Below are 25701 nucleotides of genomic sequence, written 5' to 3' on the forward strand. Positions count from 1 at the left end.
TCGGATGTAATCTACTCCACAATTCTTATTATTATTTTTGGCGAGGAATTTAAAGAAGAGGGTGTAAAAAAAGTTCCTTCACATGTGCCTAATTCGAGGGTATACTCTTTAAACGCGTGGGTGAAGCTCTACCTAGAAAAAGGCTACTCACAGCATTTTACATGCTAGGTTTGGATTTGAACAAGGCTAAAGGTTCCCAAATTGTTCCTCACTATCAGCCACTCAAACTAGTAAGGCACCTCAGTCCTCACCCATTACAAGTTTCAAACAAACTAGGTTCAATTTGAGTAAGAGTGTTCACTAGCCCATGTGGAAGTTATCACCTCACAAAAGCGCAGCTACTAAATTCTCTCCTAATGAAGGACAAAGCCCGAGTAGAAGGCTTATGCATGAATGCAACATGTGTCATATGTGTGAAGGAATGTACCAACCTTTGATCAACAATCTCACATCCCTCTATTCTAAATTCCCCATAATTACTAAAAGTAATAAAATAACAATAATGAAACAATTAGTGCACTAAACAAATGCTCGAAATAAAATGAAATATTGAATTATTTAAGACTTAGGATAACCTATGATTAATTACTGGCTTAATTTACAAAGTCCCCAATGGAGTCACCAAACTATCGTAATATGAGTGTCCAAGAACCAGACCACTCGACATGAAATGGAGTCGCCACCAATCTTTTTTGTCACGGTGCAAATTTGCTACTTATTTGAGTCTATTTCTTTAAATGTTACCTTAAGCTTAAGTTAAGTCCATTTTAATAAAATAGGCTCTAGTTTACATAACAATGTTCGGGTTTGAAAGTACGGTTATGCACAAGGAAAGTATTAGCACCCCTGCGACGCCTATTCAAAGAACAGTACCAATTAGTCATGTGTTATCCTATTTAAGCCTTAATTCTTGATTTGATTATTATTTCCCTCAATCATTATTTATATTATGTCTTTTTATTTTATTCACAACCTAAAGTCCATTATTCAATTTTGTGGGTGTGATGTGTACATGATGTAATTATGGAATGCATGGCGTAAATCTTGATAAATGTCAAATGAAAACCTTTTATTGAAAACATACTGATAAGACCAAAGAATACTCTCTCCCTAAGAAATTACTTGGGAAAACTTGCTTTCGCAACCTTATCAAATATATCCTATTATCAAAGTAATCATTTATAGGTAAAAACAATATTTTCATGAATGTAAACTCTAGTAAAAGCAAATGCCTTTTTATTAAAGACATTTACTAAGCCCTCTCATCATACTAGTGGGACTTGAAGATATCTTTTCACTTAAGTAATTTTCTAAGAGAACTCGCCTTCACAAGCTCTCTCAAAAAGTTCCATCGTCAAGGCTTATACTCACATACAAAATATATCAAGATGCTTAATATTGAAATAATGCCAAGATGGTACATGGTAGATTATAAATTTTAATATTAATCATTATTTATTCCATACATTTACTATTGCTATAATTTATCATTTTGTAATTTTTTAATTATTTTATTCTTTTTTACTTTATGCTTTTTTGTTATTTTTTATCCCTTTTTAATATATATTTTTAAAAAATCAAAACCATTCGCTTATTTATTATTTTATTCTTTGCAGTCTATCTATTTATGCTTTATATAACTAAATAATTTATTATTATTCTTTTTGTCTACCATTTTCATTTACAAAATTTTAATTATCATATATTAATTTTTATAATTTTTTTTAAACCCAACTCTATACTATTTTAAAGCTACATATATTTCACCTACTATCTTTTGCATTTATTATTTATTTATTATTTCTTTTTTGTTTCATTTCTACTTTAAGCTTTTTCATTTTATTAATATCTTTTCTTTATTAATATTTTAAAGAAATATTCATTTGGATTAAAATATTAGACTTAAGATTAAGACCCTCCTATTATACTAGTAGAGTTTAAATCAAATCCCTCACTTCAAAAAAATTAATTTGAGATTGCGACTTCTTGCGTTCCGAATAAATATTCCATCATCGATTATTATCTATTATTTAATTTCATTATTTTTATCTTTTATTATTATTATTATTTTTTATCAAAAGACAATCTCATGACTTAGTTACCTTACCAAGCCACAACTCAAACCCTTAACTACTCTTTTTACATATATATTTTAAATAAGTATATATATATATATATATATATATATATATATATATATATATATATATTATATTAACATTTTTTCTCACAATATAACCACGTCAACCGCAAATATTCAACATAAGCATTTATTATCTTATACAATAATATGCTGCCACTTTCATTATTATTTCAACATGCGCGTATGTGCACGTATATATTTTTTATACCATTTTTTAAAATATATAATTAATCAACACATAAAAAAGATATCTAGATAAATGCAGACAACTAAACTAAGCCCACAATCAAGCAATGACATAAAAGGTCCAAAGGGTTACACCTTCCTGGACTCACCGAAGGTCTGAAACTTAGTTCAAGAGTTCTAGACTCAACTGATGGTTCAAGATTCTGGATCTGAAGGTAAGTCATCGAGCTGGCTCAACTTCAAGAAAGGGTCCGTCCAGACACAGGCCGCAAGGAAAGGCTCACCCAAGCAATGGCCACGGTTGACCTTCTCTAACAAGGCCTATTCTTTCTTCCCACAACGCACTGTTGGTGTTTACAAGATGGCTTTAAGAATGCCCCAAATGACTCTGTTTTGAAACTAACTAAACCTAAATAGAAAAGCCTAATTTTCACAAAACACTTCTTTTCCTCCATAGCCGCACCATTATGCTCTTCTCCGTTGCAACCACACCACTCTGAAACTCAACCATGCAACCACCACACGATTGCCGTCTCATCTTGATCACTTCCTCGATCTCACCTCAACTACCAAAACTACCAAATCCCTAATCTAAGTAGATCTTCAAAAAAAAAAATCCAACTTCTCAAACACAACAAAAACTCAACTCATAACACTTTTCCCCTAAAAAAAAAACAAGCTTGAAGCTATATATGTGATTTCTTGAAAGGGTTCCATCCTACTTTTTTTGTATATATTTTGTGTTTCTTGTGGCTTCTCTACTACTAGATCTAAGGTTTAGCTTCTGAGGTTTTGTTTTTGGTAAGAAACCATATTTTTTGTAGGTTTTTTTTTGTAATCTCCTCTTAACTTTTTTTTCTCCTCCCTAATTCTTTTTTTTTTATTTTTGCTTCCTCCCTTTTTATAAGCAGGGGAAGGATTTTGAAAATCTTTCCTCTCTATTTGCTGCCATTGGCAAGGTCTTGGTGGTCACATGCTACCATTGGCAAGGTCTTGGTGGTCACATGCTACCAATGGCAATGTCTTTGGGTTTAGCAGCTTGTTGCCAAACCTTTGACTTTTCACAAATTGAGGGGAAGAGAAAAAGTGTTGTAAATCTTAAAAGGAAGAAAAGCTAGTCAAAATTGGCATGTCTTGGGAGAAAGAAGTGCTACTCAAATCACGATTTTTCCTTTTTTTATGAAAAATTATTTATTTTATCTTTTGTTTATTTATATTGATTTTTTTCACCTGAACTTTTTGGGTCTTAGAGACCTATTTAGCCAAAAGAGGGGAATTTTTCTAAGTCGCATGAGTAGCAAGTTTTTGAATAATTTATTGAAATTAAAATAATTTGGTTAAAATAGTTTTCGAATAATTTATTCAAGTTAAAATAATTTTTTATAAGTCATTTAACACTTTAGAATATTTTGGTGCATGCTTGATAATTCAAAGCTTAGTTAGGGTCAGAATTTGTTAGTTTATTTTGGGTTTTAAAAATTATATTTATTCAAGTTAAAATTTGATAAAAAAATTGAAAAGAAAAAAATGAAAAAAAAAACTAATTGTTATTATGGAAACTCAATTGTTAAAGTAAAGTAATTGAACAATTAAGTAACTGTGTGAACAAGAAATTGTGACTTAAAGTTATTTATTTATTAGAGACAACTTTTATGTCTTTTATACTTTTTAGGTGTTTTGTGATTAATAACAAGTGTTTACCAATCATAACCAGTGTCCACCGATTATGAATAACAAGTGTCTGTTAAAATGAATATTAAATTTATATTTTCTTGAATAAACTGGAAATGTATACTCTAGTATAATATATAAATGTATTAATTTTATATGTATGCAAGTAAATAACTTTTTTCATTTGAAACGTTTAAGTTATTTTATAACTATAAAAGTCATGTAATACTAAATTTTGATTATTTATTTAAAAAGGTTTGGAAAGAATTTAAATTGCAAATTAAATCAACCTAAAATACTTCATTTTGAATTTTACAAAATTATATTTTTCTATTTTGATTTCAGAGTAACTCAATAACATCAATTATGAATACCCGAATCTCTAGTAGTCTAGAAGAAAGTATTAGTAGATCAAAACTGAATAAATTGACCTAACCAACCAAATTTGATCAACTCAGTTCAATCTATTTATTTTTAATTAAAAATTCAATTAGATCGATTTAATCGATCGACTATCGACATTTGAAAATACTAATCGAATCGATCAAATAACTGACCTACTAATTAAAATGTAAAAGGAGTCCATTGAGACTAATGTATTTTTTCCAAAATTTTGGATCCTAATTAGATATTTGATTACACATGCCATGCTAGTTTATTCACTTCAAGCAACATTATTGCAGCAAGTCAAATTTAAGCCGAAAGCATCCTTGCCTAATACCTTTATAAAGAATGGTGGCACCTGGCTTCATCACAAACCTCAGTAGCCGTGCTATGTTTCGCTAATTGGCCTGCTGCAGAATGCCTTTCCAAGAGCAATGCAGAGACTCCTGAAGGTCTTGGCCATTGACGCAAGCAGATAGAAGTAACCAAAGTCCAAAGATTCCACTGATCAGTTTTCATGTCACCCCGTCTGCATCACTCTTCACCATAATCCCCATAACTCCACAACCTTCCATAAAAGATAGCCACAGTTTCCATGCTGCTACTTGGTTCCAACATCTGTACTCTTATGGCCATGAATTACTCTGTCTGTATTTCCTTGTAGCTGTTCCTAGCATTGCTTCCAACACTATTAGTCTTCTCAGACGGTTCATAGCTCCATAGTGTTCAGCTTTACCATACTTGGGGTGGTTGTTTCCATCTTTACTTTAGTTGGAGCAGTGGTCTAATGGTTTCCCACCATAGCTGCATCATATAAAAATCTAGAATGCAAAGAGGAATTGAATTTGTCTGAGATATCATTCAGTCTCTATAATACTTCTTTCCCATTTCAATACACCACAATTCTCTACAGCTTGCAGCGATAAAGCCAGAAAATCTGAAGACTTCCTCCAAAGCACATTTGAGATCATCACCAATAGTTTTTGGCAGGCATGAAGCTCATCAATCCTCTCCAAATCAGTCAATTCAGATGAATGATCCTTCCACGGCTGGTCAAATGACCTGTATAAAGAGTACAGCAGGGCATTTTAATTTCTCTCGGGGCATAGTAGCACACATTTCAAATGAACTTAACTAGATCAAGCAAGGAATAGGTAGTAATAAAATCAATCAAGACTTCAATCAATCCCACTCCCACCCCCCTTTTTTATTTTGTTTTGGAGAGGGTGGATAGGGGAGGGGACACTTAAGAAATTACAGGATACATACATACATACATCTATTATATGCTTGTCTCTGGCAATTTACTACTTTGAACAAACAACCATATATTCAGACTTTTTTCAAGTATTTTCCATGGGAAAGAACCTAGTAGCAAACGTCACAAATTCACATGTGCTGTGAATTTGATTAATCAAAAACACTCACAAATTAACATTAAAAAGGAAAAGTTAAACTGCTAAGGTAATTGAAATTCCTAGGTTCTATCCCATATTTCTAATTAATTTCCACCAGTCGGTGCCAAGCCGACTGTGAGGACCACTTATATGTCACCAATTAAAACTGACATGGGGGAATGACTAAGTATTTTCTGGGGCTACAATGAAGCTAGGTCTTCATGATAGGCTTTCCAGCTATGTTTATCACCTGCTTTAACCAAATCTAAGCAAAAACAAAAGATATGCTTCTCCAACAAAACAGGCCCAAGCAACCTGAAGTTTGTTTCATTTTCATATTAAACAAACTATGGTTCTCCTCTCTGCTTAAATATGATGTTTGTAGGAATCATTTTATTAACTGATCTCTCCAAATTTGTTGTTATTCTTCTTGAATTAGCCTTGGCATATGATACTGTGTGGCTAGGATTTTTTGTGCTAATTTATTTTCTCTTCAATTTGGAAGTCAGAGTGGGATTATGCCGTTGTATTTCAGGGAAAAAAAAAGAATAAAGATTGCTGGAATGACACCTTGACCCAAGCCCAACGTTGATAATTCCTAACAAGCCAAATACAAAGAATATTAATGAAGCTTAAGCTTGAGCAAAAGCTAGAGTCTGATGGTGCCCCAAATATGCTGAAGCGAGACCCAATTAATCAACTCAGCTCAGCTCAATTGCAGCTACCAAATGTACTATCACATCTTAACAAAACACTGATAGAATTATCATAAAACCAAAAATGGGGGATGGGGGCTATATTACCATCTCCAAGCAGGATATGATTCAGGAGGGCAACATATCATTGAACAAAGGGTCACCATTGAAGTTCTAAAGTCAAGCATGACGTCCAATCCTGATTCAGCCAAAATCACAAAAAGTTAGAAATCATTTAAAAAAGAATTCCATAAAAGCACTTTTGCAAACAGAAGAACTATTTTGGCAATTGACAGACTCCCCCAAGAAATTTTTAATAAAGCTATCGGTACAAATACTATTTTACCCCAGGGAAAGAAAATAACAATTAAGAACCACTATAGTCGCTCAGTGAGGTTCAACATTACAAGCATATACAAGTCAAACACCTGCAGAGAGGGTCTATCCCTTGAGCCAAAATAATTGGCAATGGCATCATTGGGTAAAACATATGTTTCTAAATAAACAAGAGTATCCTTAAACTAATTCAGAAGCCTTACTAGCGACAGGGAATGACTAGTAACATGGAATCTCAAATTGTAAGAGCATGATTTTGCTCAATGGCTATCATTCATTAAGTATTGGGTTCAATAAAAAAAAAAAGAACACATAATTGTAGTCAGTCTCAATCCACTTGTCCATAAATTATATCATATTCATCTTTAGGACTATAAGTTTCCAGTCCCGCCACACATCCACCAGTGCTCATAGAACACCTGGATCTTGTATTCTGTTAACAGCTTCTACCATCATAAAATGCCAAAATGAGTCCAACTAATTGTTTAACATCCCACCACCCATTACAAAGTTCATAATATCTCGCATAAATTAGAAGAGTATTTAACCTGATTGGTTGGCAACAAACATGTCAATTGATTCTTTTCATAAACCAAATTGAAATCTAATTTGACCCCTATTCCCACCCTCAATCCATGATGCCATATAGACAAGACATTAATCAAATTTTAGTATACCTGCAACTTTGGAATCATCACAAAGGAGGAGACAAAGTGCAGAGATGACTGATGGAAGAGCACTGCAATTTATGCCAAGAGACTGCTGGAGATAGAAGACTTGGGCTGCTAACATCTCCTCACAGTCAAAGCTACTTTTGTTGCCTTCTTTATCTCCCTTTGGAACATATTCCAACAAAGACTGAAGAGTTTTTGAGTTTGATCTGTCTGAAAACTTGGCAATCCAATCATTAAATTTCCAAGAAAGCTTCCCATGAATTATAGAAGCAGTAAGCCAGCGTAATAGTTTCAACGTCAAGGACTCCTCATGTGTTGCCTCCTCTAAGATTACTGGGTGATAGAGACCAGATTCTTTGCACTGAAACATTTTTCTAGACTCGGACTTTAAGGCAGTAGAAGTGGCCCAAATAAGAAAACTTGAGAGCTTCTCTCGATCCTGCAAGATACATCCAAAGGGAATCTATTGTTTAGTGAAGGGAACAAGGTAGCACAATAGTGGATATAAAACAGAATTGGTAACAAAAGAAAATATGGATTGAAAGAACTCCTTTCTCTTTTTCTTTCCTACTTTCTTTCTTCTGAGCCAGGTATTGATTTAAAAAACTCAAAAACCACATTAGTCTAATCCAATAATGTCAAAGTATTAAACAGAGTGCTATATATTTCTCTGACATATATGAACCTACTATTACGCATGAGATACAAATAGATAAGCAGCAATGTCAGGTAACAATGAATCCCACTTCTCTTTTATCTTTAGAGCTGCTTGAGAGTTATTCAACAAAATGTATGAGTAAAAATGTTTTCCCTGTCCTCCATTTTAAAGAAAAAGAAATATTAAGGGGCCTTAATCAGCATAAATGATGATTGTACAAAACTAGTTGACATTATAAAACACCAGTTATAAAGTTCTGGCATGATACATCATATACATGTAGAGACATAACTATTTATACTCATCAAAAAGAGGTAGAAAAACAGAGAGAGAGCGAGAGAGAGGAACCATGCAAAACATGTCAATAGGAGGTGTGCTCGTAAGTATAGCTTCAAGCCCACACTCTGCATTTCCACTATATCTTCCAATGTCATGCTCATTAACGGCTCGATAGATTTGAAATAAACCCTCAAGTGATAGGGTGAAATGAGGCTGGTACATTTGCCTTTTCTGGGACATCTTTAGTGTGGATATGATGATCTGTAAAGTTGGATTGACAAAAGCAGCATGTTCATTTATCAACTTCATGCCACCAACTAGAAGGTTATATAGATGAGATGCAAGTTCCATCAGCTGTTCAAGGGCACAGCTTTGCAACCATTCAGTGATATCTTTTGATGAAATAACCTCGGTGACAACCTAAATTAAAAAACAGAAACATTAGTAAATATAGCATTAAAGTTAACATTTAACATATCCATAGAGCACATCAGACATTAAAGGTTCATATAACTATGAATTAGCATTTAAGTATTGGAACCATCTTAAATAAGTTGCTTATCCAAAAAAATAAAAAAATAAAGACTATCTTAAGTTATATTAAGATGGTGAATCCAAGCAGCACCCATATCATTGGCCCTACCATAGCATTTGATTAAGAATTATTTTCCATCATAGAGCAATTCTGATAGTTCATAGCAATGACAACAAAGATGAAAACACTAAGTTTAAATTAAAAAGACAAACTTGAAATTTTGCTAAATCAGAAATCGATTTCACATAAATTGTGAAATAGAGAAATTACATTCACCTCACAATACATAAATCACACACTAATTCATTTATTAGGATACTATTCCAAAGTTTGCACTCAAAAAATTGCATGGCTAATTGTAAGTCTTTAAAGAAATGCATGGTCATGTTTAGGTGGGTTGAAGAAACTGCATCTAAAACCAATTTCACCCAACCTTATTAGTCTACTTAAATTATCAACAAGGATACAGCTTCTATATCTGAATTACGTGTCACTCACTAGGGATAGCAATTAGGTAGGTAAATGGTTACCTACTCTGTCCAAGGGTGTAGCCACATAGTAGAGAGCGGAATAAAATGACACCAATCACCTTGAAGAAAATATAAATTGTGTATTAAGTAAGTTATCAAATATTGACCTCAGTAAGTCAAGTAAAAAACTTTTTAAGAGGATGGAGTCAAAGAGTAAATTTCATCTTCACTCTAACACTTCAATTAGATAATTTTCTTGCTATTAAATTATTTTGAATTGGTACATAAGCCACATGATAAACTGTAATCTAAAAGTCATGCAAGTAAAATGGGGAAAAAATCGACCCAAGCCTGAAAAACCTGCCCAAAGGCCAAAACCCAACATGACCTAATCTGAACTGACTTGAAAAGCCAACAATCCAAACCTGATCTTAAGGGTGTGTTTGGATGTGGAATTTTGAAATTTTGAATATTGGAATTTGATGAGATAAAGAAAATAAAATAAGTATTAAAAAAAAAAGAACAATGATGTTAGAGATAGAAAAAGAAAAAGATAGAGAAAACATGTTGCATCGGTGTCATTAGATTTGTAAATATGTACAGATGTTAGTAATAATATTGAAAAGATCAAGAAACGTATTTAAAAATGAGTCATTGTAGTTAAGAGTGAAAGAAAATAAAAGTTACATCTAAGAGGAAAGAGAACAAAAGTTTATGTCTTCCTAAGAAAATCAAGGAATTCACAAATGGTATCATTTGAAATGAGAAATTTGGGCCTTCAAAATCCCTTATCCAAATTCCAAGAATTTTGACAATTCCAATTTTTATTTTGCCACATGTACACATATATACACATAAAAGAAAAGTCATAACCCATAATGATCCAAAGTCCCAAACTCAAAACAACTCAACACAAACCTAACCTGACCCACCCTGCCCCCAAATTGCCACCTCCAACCAAAGTGGCAACAGACCTTTGCAAATTATTGGATTAAATCATTTGAGCAAAACCTGAAAGAGGAACTATTTATACTTTACAGACATATGCTTAGCATAAGCAAGAGATGACAACAAGGGATGTCAATTTGGAGAAAGTAATTTGCTATAGATCATTGCAGAATTTTCAGAGACATATCATCAAGAAAAGCTTAAAAGAAGCTGTGCCTAAATGATAACCTCCTTTACAGTATGAAAGAAGACCTAGTTATTCATAATAGAGTAGGTGGATTAAGTTAAATTTCGTGATCATTAAAAGTAATGCCAGCCTCGAATCAAGCTAAACGAATGAGGCCCATGATGACAACAAAGAGAGAAAGCAGAGTGGGGATGCCATGAATTGAGGAGAAAATAAAACTTCTATTAGAATGTTAAGGAAATAAGATCCTTCGAAGGAAAAGGGCCAGTTAGAATCTGTAAGGCATAAGAAGGTTCCAACACATGATGCCAAAAATCATAGTACAAAGGTCCATTTGTAGAATCAAGTGGAAAAAGGTAACTACCTCTATAACCATAACCAGCTCAGTTAAGAAAATTCTGTTTTCATCTCCAAGCAGCACCCTGCTATAGTTTGAGAGAATAGATGACAACCATGAAAACAGACTGCACTGTTCAACCAGATAACGAACCATTTTATGCAACTGAACAGACTTTTTCAGTATCTGCCAAAAAAAATTAATAAATGGAAGAAGACCAGTTAAGATTAAAAAAGCAAAAATTCAATATCATATATGAAATGACAGACCACCAGCTTCAAAGTTTCACAAGATAATGGGCCAAGTTGACACCTGAGTTTGTCACAATGGTAGCAATCTGAATATAAAGATCCAAAGAACAAATGGATAGAAAAAATCATAGATAACCATCTACATATTAATCTCGGAGAATCATAGTTGTGATTCCATTTAATCAAAGGCCAAACAAGATGATTGTATTTGAAATTGATCAATACAGTACATCAAAATTGTTATAAAACTTTACCAATCAATGTACCCAAGTCTGTCAACATAAATCCAGAAACGGCATCAACGAAACATATTTCCTCTGTTCCAAATTAATTCTCCTCACATTTGTTCCAACTAGCCCCATGATGTCTATGACTTGCATTATCTACAGAGCAAAATGTTATTTTTATTTCTATTATTCTCATTAACTTTTCCCATGCTTAATCGAACAAACCAGAACAACTGAAAACAAGTAATCTGTGGCTAGCAGGAGAAATGTTGCAACCTAGATTGATTGGCTGACTTATAAAGTTTAGCATTCATTAAGAAGAACCCTTCTTTTAACCTTAACCTGTCATAGGGAGCTTAAATGTTCCCTAGTGTCCTCCATGCCACATCGAATTTCTTGAATAGATAACTTTCATCAGATCACATCATATCAGCTAAAGGTGGAGTTCCTTCAGTTCCTAGTAAAACTATGTAAAGCATTAAAATTGTGGACTTGGCATTAAACCCACCTTGAACCTTTGAACTTAAATTGACACATGATATGATTCTGTTGGGGAACCTAAGGAACTCCACCAAAATCTTACCCTTATCCCAATAATATGATATAAATATTTACTCAAATCTTCTTTTAAGTTATTTTTTGGCTCATTTTTACCTCAATTTTCTCCCTCTAGTCTCTTCAAAGCCCTACATCTAAACCTTAATCACTTGTTGCCCAATTATTTCCATTACAGCATTCTTCCCATATTGTCAATATTCTAACTACCTAAGCTTTGTGCCATTACCACACTAATACAAAATCTAATGTTTCCTCACCGGTCACCACTCACCACACTTAAGTTCTTTAAGGATTGCCAACTAGTCTTGGCCCTCTATACTTCTTTCCCTTTGATGTATGTAACAAAACCTAAGCTTTCAAGAACCCTAAACCACAATTACCAAACTCCAATACACCCTTCATTACTGTAACTGTTCATCAACTTCGCACAAAATGAACAAAAAGTTACTCCATTGTAAAACTTAAATATACTAACAATCAATGATTAGTGCTCTTTCAAAGAGGAAATATAATGGGATAGAGGGACTAAAATCACATTAAAAATAAGAATATAGTATGAATGTATCAGCGATAAGATGATAATGAGACAAAAATTAAATTTACAGAAAAAGTGACAATTTCAACCTTTTCAAGAAACTGGCAATGACATAATTGGCTGGTGAAAATATGATATAGAAGTATATAAAAAACCAGACAACCAATCATAACAGCCTATATATTACCTGAAGAATTAGTTTTTTTGACTCATTATCTGAAAGAGGGGAAACATAAAAACTCATCAGAGTCTCTAAAATAGAGCTCCTGATATACAACCAAGCATCATCCTCTAAATTAAGCCCTGCATTGGCTAGGCGAAGTATCCAGAGCCTCTGTGCTCTAAAGTTAACAGCACTACTCTGGAAAAAATCATGGAACAAGGGTATTTGCTGCAAACACAAATGAAACATATAAAGAGTTGGCTACCATACATAGTAATAATAAGAAAAAGGCAAGCAATTTAAAGAAGCATTTTTTAAACAAACGGTTTTTGGCTTTTTGCAAAACTTATCTTGGTCATAAACAAGTACCTTCATATTTACTCTAGAAGAGTTCATCAAAAGCTTATTAAAGGTTGAATAATGTTCATGCAAAGGATCCAACAAAACCAGTGATGTCTCTGCAGCAAAAAGAGCTATAACAGAAGGGATTCTTTGCCATGGCTCTTCTATTCCATTTTGCATATACATCAACAACAGGTGAAGTCGCATAACATCTTTTTTCCTCTGACACCTCTGAAAAATTAATTTGAATTTTGGGTAAATATTACTTCACTAAAAATTCCATGCAATTAGCAAACTTATGCACAACAATTAGTCAGGAAAATCTAATATCCCCATATTTATAATATCTAATCCAATTAACAGCTTAGTTGCTAGTTTAGATTCAAGCACCAAAGTCTGCTTCCAGAAAGAATTATCCAATACAGGGAAACTCAAATTTTTCCGAAATTCATGCATTGGGGAACCATTGAACTGAAACAGGCAAATTGTGAACCCGCCAAGGAGTAACTTATAATATAAACTTACCAGGAGGCACAGATTACTTTTAAAAGGAAAAGGTTTATAAGTTGAATTTATGTTTATTATTTTTCAAAACAATTATGGTTTTGTCTTTCTTGGTGAGAAGCAAGATGTTTCAAATTGTGTGAACATCATCAGACTGCACAGCCAAAAAAAGGTTGAATTTTGAATTTGGTCCCTCCACTATTTCAATTCGGCAGTTTTAGCCCCTCTACCTCAATTTTAATGAAATTAATCCTTACACATTTATTAAAAGTCGATTTAAGGATAATTGCTAACAGTGTTACAATTTTACAGTTAATTTACATGATGTGGCATTTTGGTGATGACAATGATGAGATAGATTAAGTTTCTGATCACATGGCAAAAATCAATCTAAAAATATTATATGCTTATTTTAATTAAATAATAATTAATATTTGTTTTAGATTCTAAAAAACAAACTTTTAGTTTTTTTTATTAAAAATAAAGGTTTTTTTGTGTGAACATGTACGCGTCTCCATAAAAAATTTAGGTCAGCATGCCACATAATCAATCAAAATGCCACGTAGCCAAAGTAATGGTAGAATTTTCATACCGTTATCATTGTCCTTAAATTGACTTTCAACAAAAGTGTATGGATTAATTTCATTAAAATTTGGGTAGAGGGCCTAAAACCACCAAGTTGAAATAGCAGGACCAAATTCAAACTTCAATCACCAGAAAAACAAAAACATCTGACAAGGTTCACTTTCTGCCTTTCTGTAAAGACTACCCTTTGAAGGCAACTAATTTTAACAAAAACAAAGAGGATACACACTCATGATCAAAAGTAACAAAATTATTAAACCCTAATACTTATTCTCCCTTTAAAAATTTTTACAAAACACAAGCACACAACTATTAGTCTATAACTATTAAGGGGACAGATGTTAAATAACCGTAACTTCAATGTATTTAGAGAAAATGCATATATAACGAAAGTGCACGCTAACTGATACCAACAAAATTCAGTACCTCCAGTGAAATCTTGAATCTTGAAAGAACTTCATATGCCAATTTTCTCATCCCGACATCAAGAGAAGACATGCTAACAAATGCAACTGCGAGCAAGCCTAAACCAGCAAACTCAACTGGTTCAATATAGCCTGCTGACAAACTATGAATTGAAAAGCGCATGATGAAAAAAGGATCATATCGTTGTATATTTCCAGCACCAGGAGAATGTAGCTGCATACATCGAAAATACAAAAATTATCAGTGTGCTATAGCAGAATCATAACATGAAATAGAAATGCCGGAGATACAGAACAAAATTCAAAGTAATGGACTACAGTAACTAAAGGTATACCTTAATCATGTCCTTAATATTATCTGATTGAAGCTTGTTCAAGGATAAAGGCCTATCGCTAGCAGTTCTATCATACGGAAAGTGCAGCACAGTTGCAGCACATACTTTGGGGTCAACTGGAAGATTATCCCTGTACTTAATTTTTCGACGCTCTTGAGCTGCTTCAATATCAGTCATGATATTACGAGAAGCACCATGCTCCAGCCCATGTTCTTTTCTTACTTTCATAGCAGCACTGCCCCAAAGGTAATCTATTTCTGCAATATATTTAGAATCTGATGAATCAATGGTCTCAATCTCATTTATCAGACTGTACATCTCCAAGTCAATTTCACTTAGTGTTGCACCATAAGAAGACAGAAGCAACAAATGCAATTCTTTAAGATTTATACTACTATCATTTCTAGAATCAAAATCAGACTGAGCAGCACCAGACAGGAGTGTTCTAAGTAACTTAAGGATTTCTAGCTGCTTCACGCACATCTCAGCTGCTTCCTGATCATCCTTGCCATCCTTCACATTTGAAGTGATATCAGGGACAACAAGCAACCTAAGAATACTGGACATAGGCCTGAAAAATGTACCAGTCTCTGAGGTAGATGATTTAGAGATAGAGTGAATCATAGGGGCAAACTGAGAATGACCAAGCAACATTTGAAGACATAGAACACGTGAAAATTTTCCCTCTGACAGCAATATGAGGATGCTTCGTAGAATTCCCAGTGTTTTGGAATCTTCAAATCTGTAGAGGAGAGTGGATCTCATTAATTGTTCTACAAAAGGAATAGATTGCAACAGAATTAGATAACTGTGCATTTTTCTGGTCAGTTGAAGAATATTTCTCAAGATGAAAACTTCCAAACATCTGTACAAGCATAAGCAGTCCCCACTCTTTGCTATTATTGATATGGAATACTCTGGAATTAAAGGTAATTTCTTAACCATCCATTGCCATGCACCCACTAAAGCATCCATGAAATGCATTCTTGATGAATCCGCCTTATTAGATCCCATTGTTAACGAGATTTCCCTCAAGCCTCCATCTTCTTCTTTGGGCAGAAACAGAACTTTATCATCTTCTGGAAATAACAGCATCTTGCAGAATGATATTTTGGCAACAACTTTATTAATATGGTTCAATGACTTATTAACTGAACTAAAATCCATTTCAGAGACACCGCAATCAAGCAGTTCTTCATGTGTAACAGAATATGCGAAAATGGAATTAAAAAGTTCCAATCGCTTTTTCAGTTTCAAGGAGTCTCCACTTAAGAAAAAGTGATATCTCAACAAATGAATTGCTTTCCCCAGAAGACTTTCGTCAACCAGATTAAAAAGTTCTTGAGCAGAAGAGGGCAAGAACTCGCTGTACTCCTCCTGAAATAGATCTCCAGACACAAAGCTTTTCCAATGCACAAAACCATTTAATAGCATCCTAGAATAAAAGGATGGTATACTTTTAAAATGCCGGTAGAAGTGCTTCTCAAATTTCACAAAAGCTGAATTTACCAATGATAAAGCAGCAGGAAGAAGCATCATAAAATTGTCATCTGAAAGGGCATAACCAGAGATTTCTTTCATCAAAATGCCATTGGAAAAAAAATCTTTGTTTAAGATGCTTAAAAATAATTGCCCAAAGATTGACAGATGCAGGGGACTCATCTCAATAAGAAGATGCAACAGTTTAGCTTTTGCAATGCTTGTCCTGTAAATGCAATGAGAAACCATTTCTACTGGAGTGCTCATCAAAACCCTTGACATTACTGCACTTGATGGATGAAGTTCACCACGCTGTGAGCTTTTTTGTCTATACACAGCATTAACAGCTCTCAGCAAACACATATCAGCAAAATCCAAATTAAAATTACAGGCAAACTTACAAACCTTAACATAGATATCCTCCAAAATATTAACATCAAAAGTCTTCTCTTCCACTTGCCATAAGAAATCATATGGAGCTCTCTCTATGAGAGGCTGCTGCAAATAAGTGGAAAGAACTTCAAAACCACCTCCAGCCAGAGAAAAACCAACAGACAGAGCAGACATTACATGAGAATTTTCGGCTGTCAGTTTATTCACATCAATTCTACTAAACATCCAATGCCCCAGCTCAAGAAGCTCAAAAGGGGAAATAAATAGAATCAAAGCATGTATAGCACAAAATGACGAGAGAAGTGGCTGCAAATCTCCACTACCACTGCACACATCAAACCTGTCCTTTACATCTAGAAACAGCCTTTGTACCAAAGAACTGAAAGCCCTCCGAATTGTCCTCTTTGCTTCATCTTCAATGACAGAATAATGGCTTTTCGAAACAGACAAGTAGAAGTCTAAAGTTGCAGTCAAAAGATCCAGGACATGATGATCTAATTTACGAACTCTCTGCCCAGATAAACTCAGAAAAGTCTCTAAACCATTCCCTAGAAGTCCTGTTGTCACCTCCTTATTACAGCTCAATGGACAGGTCAGTGATGATATCATTTCCGGATGACATAAGATGATTTCTCCCACTTCTCTTATGGTTTCTGCTAACAAAGGAACTTCAGTATTCATTGAACACTCAAAATCAGGCTTCAAAGCCAACAGTTGGGAAAACATGTGCTTTATGATAATCAAACAAATATCAGAAACTTGTTCCAGTTCATTTAACTGTTTGTTTCTACAAAACAATCGTACACGATAAAACCAAAATAACACAAGGCGCAGAAAGGAAATGGGGCAATCACTAGTCCAATCTGACCTTTTAGACAAAAGCAAGTCCTGTATCTTGGAGGACTCTGATAAATAAGGGGCATCAATGCTTATAGTTGCTGGAAATAGCACATGAAAGGGCACCTGCTTCAAAAACAAACTAAACGCTGCAGCAGCTGATTGTATCGTATCAAAATCAATGTTAGAGGTCATTCCTTCATCATCATCCTTGCCTTTCTGATGGATCTCTAATAAAGCCATTTCCAGACCAGGAACAAACACTTCAGGCCATAAATTAGAAAGACCAACAAGAAAATTTTGCTCACTAAATATTATTGATGACAATAGTGGGACAGCTACACCAAGCTTCAGAGAAATAGTCATTACCAAAGGAAAATTGATTAATATATCCTCAGGCGTTGCACATAACATTGCAGAATAAAAGGCTTTAACAATTCCAGTTAGTTCACCATGTTGCTCATTTCCAATAAATTTTTTCACTTCACCTAGTGTAATCGCAAAAGAACTATCATCAGGGATAGCATTTTTGTCAATGGAAAGAAAATAACGAGGTGGCTGACACCATGCACTTTGTGAGAAGTAAAATAAGTTCTTCAATGGCCTCCACTCACGTAAGAGATCCCCAGAATCATAAACCATGGAACGGCAATCACCAAGTCCCTCAGACAAAACTGTTTGAACTAAATCAGACAATAATCCCGCATCTACCTATCAAAATTCAGTTATCTTAGAAAATCAGAAACAGACAGTATTCAAGCATAAGGTAAAGCACAAAATCTGTACCTGTGTTTGCAGGAGATACTTCAATGTGTTGCACACATACAGTGATATCATTGACTTCTCAGATAGTGAAAAGGTTCCAGATGAGGAATTGAGCAATCTTATACACTTGTCCAGGGCACATACAATAAGAGGGCTGAAGTTAGGGGATATACCTGCAGAACATGAGCAGTGGCTTCAGTAAATATACTGCTGTTCATCATGATTTTTGACAGACAGAAAAATCTTGAACCACAGACCACAATCTCTTCCCCACTTATTTTAGATTTTTTAGAGAACAAGATTTACTCTCTAAATCATTAGCAAAGTCACCATAAGTTATTCATCACTGAAACTATGTCAATTGACGGAAAATCTGACAGACTTAAAACATCTAATGACTTAAACTCATATCAGATTCTTGATATGTTGAGTATATGAGATTTTTAAACACCAAACATGTTAGAACCAATTTTCAGCTAAGCTTGTTAGAAAATATTGCTACCCAGATCCAAAGAGTAGCATGCTTTTGCAATAGAAGTAACAGCTTCATCAACCTCGCATAAGCTGTTACTGCCCAAAATAAAGAAGATAACAATGCAGCAACAGTGATCTGGTCATACAAGCTGATCTTGGTTTTAAAGTAGTTGTCAATTACAGTGAATAGCAAGAAGGGATACTTTGCACTGAGTTAAAAGTTAAGAATAACTCAGAACAGAAAGAGCAATAACAAACTATTAAGGCAAAGAATGAGTCATGCATAAAGTTGTCCATTACCTATTTACTTTGTAACGCCACAAGCTACAAAAATGTTCATGTGGACAAATATTTAACATAAAAGGAAAAGATAGATTTAAGCTCACAGCATCAGTTATAAATCTTGAAATGGCTCAAACAGGGACCAGCTTTGTTCTCATCATATTTTTGAAACATTGGAAGAGATAGGGAAGCAAAAATTCTCCATTTGATTGCAGATCATTCAATATTTCAACAAGCAATCTCAATGTCAAACAGCTTAAAGCAATATAAACATTGAAAATTAATGCAGCTATTAGTAAAAGCATAAATATACAATATTCCCCTGTCCCTTGTTGTTTCTACCATTTGGATTTCATAAATATAAGAAAAAAAGCCTTAACTCTAGTGTATTTTACATTGAAATTTTAAAATTTTTTATAACATTGATGTTAAACGCCTTTAATACCAAACAGTAAAATTAAAAATTGTGAAAACAAAATTTGGAATACAGTATGAGCATTGGGTGTCCAAAAATGGGAAGAGGATGCAATTTTGGAACATTCCAACACAGAAAGCTGGACAAAGAAAATTGGATAGAGGGAGTACTTGTAACTAGTAAGCACATATTCAATTTACAAAGTTAGGTATGCATATATAACAAGATAAGGTCAAAAAAGCATATAAATCACTAGCTACCTTTAAAGCCTTTTAAGCGGGATATATATTGCCTAACAATATCCCAATGTTTGAACAGATTATTTCCAATGGTGGAAATTGCGTCACCCAAGAATGAGACAACAACTTGAGACAGGTTCTGCAGCACTTCTACTCCTTGCACCTCAACAGACAATTTATTTCTCCTATAACCTGGCAAAAATAAGAACCATGCACCAATTTCATATGGGTTTCTGTCAAATGCACCAGTACTCAACATTGCTGCTCTTGCCAGATTATAAGCTTGATTCTTTATGTCACTATTTGGTGAAAGTGTTAGCAAGTTAATGAACGTATGCAGATGCTTGTACATCAGTAATGGGATTCTATTGGATTTTCCATTCCCTGGAGACCATCCTATATATTCAATTAGCAAAGCCAGAAGAGAGCGCTGCAGATCTATTGGTAATGCTAATGTACTGTTCACAAGATTCATGAAGAAGTCAAATGATCCCTCTAGTACAGTTGGTACAGTCCGCTGCACAAAGTAAAACAAAATTCTATTTTAGAATAAAATTACAATAGAGATTATTTACTTCAAAATTCAAAAGAAAAATGATAAGCTACAAGTTTTCCTCAAAAATTCATGTCACTCATTTGGTGCCTTGGCTAGAAACTTCATTATCCAAAAGAATGCTACTAAGCAAATTAAACATCCATGAGAATGTTTGCTCCGCCAGTTGAAACCATGGATCTTGGTGACCGATCTCACAAACAAGGTTCTACAAATTGGAAATTAGAAGATACATATTCTAAGAATTGAAACTTACAAGATATATCTTGAGAGCATCAAGAAGCTTAGAGTAGAAGTACATCTCCACATCTTTTAATTCCATAACAGGGCTAGAGCATAGGTCTAAACCCCAAATGTCTGAAATGACATTCAAAAATTCCTTTTCAATGTCCAACTCATCTGTCACATGTGCATCTGCAACCACGTCATGATCATCAGGCAGAGCAACGTCAGGAACAGAGCTTATCCCACCTACAATAATGTCTGAGTCCTCCTTCAAAACACCAGCTTTTAATTTCTTTAAACTACTGTTGTCTGGAAATTTTTCTAAACCAAATTTCCTCTTCAAAGAAGACTTTGGAGTTCTATTGTTGGTACCTAGCGAAGAAAGTAATGTCAACAGGACCTGTGTATCAGGGAGCAAAGTTCGAACCTCATTCTGAATATCTTGCTTCACCAGTGCCCAACTTTGCATCATCTGATTTCTCACCAAAAAAATGTTGTTCAAAGAACTGATGAAGGAATCTAACAACTTCAATGCCTCCAAAAGAAGCCTTAAGGCTCCATGCTTCACAAGAAAATCAGAGTGAAGCAAACCCTTGGTGACTACAGATCTGCTGAGTGGATGAGGACATATGCAATTAATGATATTTTGCATGTCTACACTATCAAAGGAAGGTGGATCATGAGACTTAGCATCAAGGAAACCAAATGGATTTCCCATGGCCACTGAGGAAATCAAGCTTGCTGCCAGAGAAACAGTAGAAACCCTGCAAGTGCTTCAATTATCATGAACACATACAGTAATATAGGAAATAGTATTAACAAGTATAAAAGGGAGGATCTTATGAAAGTGATATGAAAACTGACCAAGTAGGCGATGCATGATCTTCAACACTGTATGGGAACTCATCCATATAAGCTGCACCCAAGGATGGTCTCCCCCTAAGAGTAGCCAAAAGTAAGTCCTTATGATAGCCAATCTCTGTAGCTTTTAGCTTTTTCATGACCCCCAATAATCTTTTTGGATTACCCTTTAATGGATTAGGTTTTCTCTCCAAATCAGGCATCAAACCATTAGAAGGATCTGTGCAAACCATAAGAAGAACGCGATATGCCAACTCCACAGCAACCCCACGATTCTGCCTTCCAGAAATGTTCACCAGCTGTTCCAATGTAACACTGCCAAAGAGAACACTCCTAAGACCAGGGGGCACTAATGACTCTTCTGTGAGTACCCTATCACACAGTGTAGACAATATATATGTAACCGTTTCGTCATCATCATTCCCAAGGCCTCTCAATACACCAGAATACATTTCCCTCTGTTGCAACACCCACCTCAATAACCCCGGCTTCCCCATCTCCAAAAACGACATAGCAAACCCAACAAATGACTTTCTAGTCGAATGTTTCTTCTTATCAATCTGCTTTCTTTTTTTGTACTCAGAAAGTTTGGAAAACCCCTGGAGTTTAAAATCAAATTTCTTGGCAACCTCAGAGGCCAACCCTGAGCCACGCCTAACAACGGAACCCATCAACAAAAGTGCAGCATTTTGACGCTTCCCATCTTTAGTATTCAATTCCCTATAAACATCCTCCAACTTTTCATCAACAATCAATCTAGCAAACTTGTCAAGCACCCTACTCACACCCAATTTATCATTATATCTTCTCCCTTCGGGGTGACTTAAAATAGCCGAAATCAATGACAATACATAGGACATTCCAGGTTTCCCCTGTCGAAGCTTCCAAGCTTCTAGAAGCTCCGACAAGGAAGGAGAAGTTTCAATATAAAGATGAAGCAATTCAGCTCCAGCATCAGTTTTGAGCAACTTAACAAAATCTTTGGTAGCATCTGAAAACAATTTGATTTCGATAGAATTAATCTTATGCAATAAGTCCTTCAACTTAGCTGAGCGGGAAGATTCGAAAACAATTGTTTTTGGGACTCCCTCCTCTTCCTCTCCCTCAAACTCACTTTCAGTATCATTGTCGCCCTCCATCACTGCAACAAAACAATACCCAAATAAATAAATAATGATAATTATGGAAACCAAATTTCTTTATCAGAAAAACCCAGTTTTTATAGACATTAAATTATAGTAATAACGGAGCAAGAACTAAACAAAACCCAGAAAAAAAAAAGTGATAAACAGAACAGATGATATACCTTGGTTATCAGAAGCAAAGATGCATTCCTCCATTGAAGGGCAAGTGAAAACTGAAAAACCAAGCCGTTAAATCAACCAAACCGTTTTGCCTCTCCCACACTCAAATAGCCAAGTCGGAGGGTTTAAGAAAGAGAGGGTTTTTGATTTCGGGCGGGCCGGTATTTCTAGTTGGGCTTTATTTGTTTCTTTTAGGTTTTGAAAGGCCCAATGAGATTAATGGAGGAAAATAATCTGGGCCCAATTAAATTTCTTAAATTCTCTCACTTTGTTGCCCCTTTCTTTTTTCTGAAAACAAAATTTTTCAAATTATACGGAAAAGTCGCAAACAACTTTAAATTTAAACATCGAGGACTCATGACAAGTGGTATCAAAATTTACCTAAATTTTCATTGATGTGAAAGTTCTCATATGTGATGCTAGAGTCGAAGTAAATCTAGACCAAAGTGAGTTTCTATCTTCTACGAGTGAAAGAGCCATTTCAATAAATATATTGCAAAATTAGGTGGAGTACAATAAGAGATGAAATAAGTATTGGGTTTGTAAGTAATGGCTTTACTCCACCTAATAAGACGGGTTTTGAATTGAAAATATAAGCTTGTGATATATTTTATTTGAAAATAACTAATTTTGATAATTATTTAAATAATTTGTTTAAAAATAGAACTTCATTTTGTTGTTAGTTTCATTACTAGTTTTTTTTTTTTTTGAAAGGATAAGGTAAAAAGTATATTTAGATACAAATCAAAATATATTTTAAAAAATTAAATTAAAGCTAAATTATTTCTTTTAAAAAATGTGTAGTTTACATTTTAATTGCTTAGAATGGTTTTCGACAATTTTTTTTTATTTTTTTATCAATTTTTCAGCAAGCATGGGTATTAACCCAAAGGAGTTTGCCCAAATAACAAATTCAAGTGGAGTGACTTTTCACAATCATAAATAATTAGTTAACAATTTAAAGAGTCTACAATGAAAAATTAGGATAAAAAACAATTTACAATCACTAGTAAAACCAGTTCCTTACCTAAATTTATTATAATTAAGAACAAATTCATCACAATAAAGATTATTTATTGCAAACTTTATCTTGTATTTAGCACTAAGTTTGAGATTAAATTCGATGATTACGATCGATCCCAATGGCAAAGGGCAAATGGGCTGTCACTAAGCCCAACTCACCACCAAACAGATTACACCCCAAAGCAAACGCCCTTTTGTATATTCTCATTTCAAGACCAAAAATGGAAATAGAGTGTTCGATTTTTTTTTTTTGATCACTTAATTAATTTTAAAAAATAATATTTTGATCACTAAAATTTATAAGTGTGATTAATTTAGTCACTTAGTTATTAAAAAAATAACGGACCGTCTACATAACATTCCATACCGTTATATCTTAATTTAATGATGTATTCACATCAAATGCTTTGTCACATGATCATATTTATTTGGGTAATAAAAAATAAAAATAAAAATAAAATATATTACCACACAGTAGAACTAATGACATGGGCATACCAGCCAATTAAGGTACGATGAGGTGAAAAACCATTTGAGGGTTTCATTATCTTTAAAGTTTAAGTAAACAAAAATAATAAAATTTATAAACGCTAATAATCAAAACGTTACATTTTCAAAGTTGGATGATTAAAATAAAAAAATTTAGAAAGTTAAGTGATTAAAAAATAATTTACTCTTTTTCTAGATTAGTCCAAGAAACTTAACTTTAAACCGTCATTATTTTTTGACCTCAATCATTCGGCTCGAATAGTATTTTATATATATATATATATATTTGGAAAAAAATATTTAAATTTTATTTTTTAAAATAAAAAATTATATATCAATTAATAAATTAAATATTCAGGTACGGCCTGAATAGCATTTTTCCTTTGAATCAAACTAAAAAAATATCAAGGGAATCCATGTGGTCCAAGACGGATAGAAAGACAGAAAGAGAGAGAGAAAATTGGTGCTTAATTGGTGAAGACCAAGCTACAAATGCAGCAGACCAAATCCCGGGGGGACCAGGTTCACAGCCAGATGCATTGCTTACTGGGGGTGAAAGGCAGCATTTGATCAAACAAATTTTACTTGTAAGAATTTAGAGTAGTTGTTGCGTTGCTATCACGCAAGCCCCATAGTTGTTTCGTTCATTCCAGGGAACAATGCCTCGTGAGTCGTGACCCCTACACTCTAGTGAACGACACCAAGGGGCCACCTTTGGGCTCTTCGTAGTCACAACAGTGAAGTATTCAATTGGTATACACCTTCTCAAGTTTCATCCAATATTTCTTGCCAAATTGCCTACCTATTTAAGCTATTGTACAATACTATTACCTACTGTTATATCTACTATTATACCTATTTAAGCTATTGTACAATACTATTACCTACTGTTATATCTACTATTATATCACAGAATACATTGTAGTTAGATGACAAAACATGTTGCACAAGGATGACGTGAATACCTTTTAAGGCTCTTTTAATAAAAAATCTAGCTCAATTGCTAACTACCACGATTCTTAAGTTCACTAATTGGACAGATCAATTTCTCTTTAAAAAAAAAGTTAAAGTAAAACAATTATTTAAAGTAATTGTCTAATCGATCCTTACAAAACAAAAGAAAGCTATGGTCTAGTAGTCTATTTTCTTGATGTTCATTAAAAAGTTTGTAAATTAAATGAAAATCTTGAAGCTTCTAGCACCTACTTAAAGCCAAGCCTTTGTGATCATATTAGTTTGTCTTTAAATTCAATATTCAACTCAAATTATCTTTTGATCATATGCTTTATTGGATGATAAGCACAAAGGGGTCCTAGCAATTGGTATCTAATGTCTCAATCTAACCTAACCCAAAAACAATTTCTTTTAATTAGAACAATCCAAAATAAAAATTCTGGGATGAAAAGCAAAATGTCAAATGCCAATCACATGACTGCAGAACACTCTCCCCACCCCAACTTGCCCTTTTCTATATCCAAAGTTAAACCTTCAATGTTCTCTAGATTTTCATACCTAACACACTAACTTTGTTACCAAC

General features: G+C 34.0%; 1 protein-coding gene and 1 long non-coding RNA gene across 2 annotated transcripts; one reads left to right on the forward strand and one right to left on the reverse strand.

Moving 5' to 3' along the window:
- The first annotated feature begins 2667 nt into the window (after positions 1-2667).
- LOC148761722 (uncharacterized) lies at positions 2668-3397 on the forward strand. Its single transcript, XR_016027552.1, has 2 exons — positions 2668-3288; positions 3320-3397. It is a non-coding gene; the product is annotated as an uncharacterized LOC148761722 (long non-coding RNA).
- A 1047-nt stretch (positions 3398-4444) lies between these two features.
- On the reverse strand, positions 4445-22741 carry EMB2788 (ribosome 60S biogenesis amino-terminal protein). The gene is made up of 14 exons (XM_018125132.2): positions 22655-22741; positions 21352-22489; positions 20519-21251; positions 19731-20226; positions 18321-18472; positions 14826-18245; positions 14492-14704; positions 13004-13207; positions 12659-12862; positions 10928-11086; positions 8493-8843; positions 7490-7925; positions 6585-6675; positions 4445-5446 (listed from the first exon to the last, which is right to left on the reverse strand). The coding sequence occupies exons 1-14, from the start codon at positions 22686-22688 to the stop codon at positions 5242-5244; spliced, it is 7836 nt and encodes a 2611-aa protein (XP_017980621.2). The 5' UTR covers positions 22689-22741; the 3' UTR covers positions 4445-5241.
- Between the last annotated feature and the right edge of the window lie 2960 nt (positions 22742-25701).

The sequence above is a fragment of the Theobroma cacao genome, chromosome 7, assembly GCF_053813885.1.
Source record: "Theobroma cacao isolate CCN51 chromosome 7, ASM5381388v1, whole genome shotgun sequence".
NCBI classification, from domain to species: domain Eukaryota; kingdom Viridiplantae; phylum Streptophyta; class Magnoliopsida; order Malvales; family Malvaceae; genus Theobroma; species Theobroma cacao.

Bases quoted from the DNA above. Each gene is read 5' to 3' on its own strand.
- EMB2788 (XM_018125132.2), bottom strand. From the start codon at position 22,688: ATGGAGGAATGCATCTTTGCTTCTGATAACCAAG. The intron at 11,087-12,658 runs GTAATATATAGG...TTTTTTTGGCAG, and splicing joins CAAAAAAACTAATTCTTCAG to ATACTGAAAAAGTCTGTTCA. The intron at 6,676-7,489 runs GTATACTAAAAT...TGGCTGAATCAG, and splicing joins TGATGATTCCAAAGTTGCAG to GATTGGACGTCATGCTTGAC.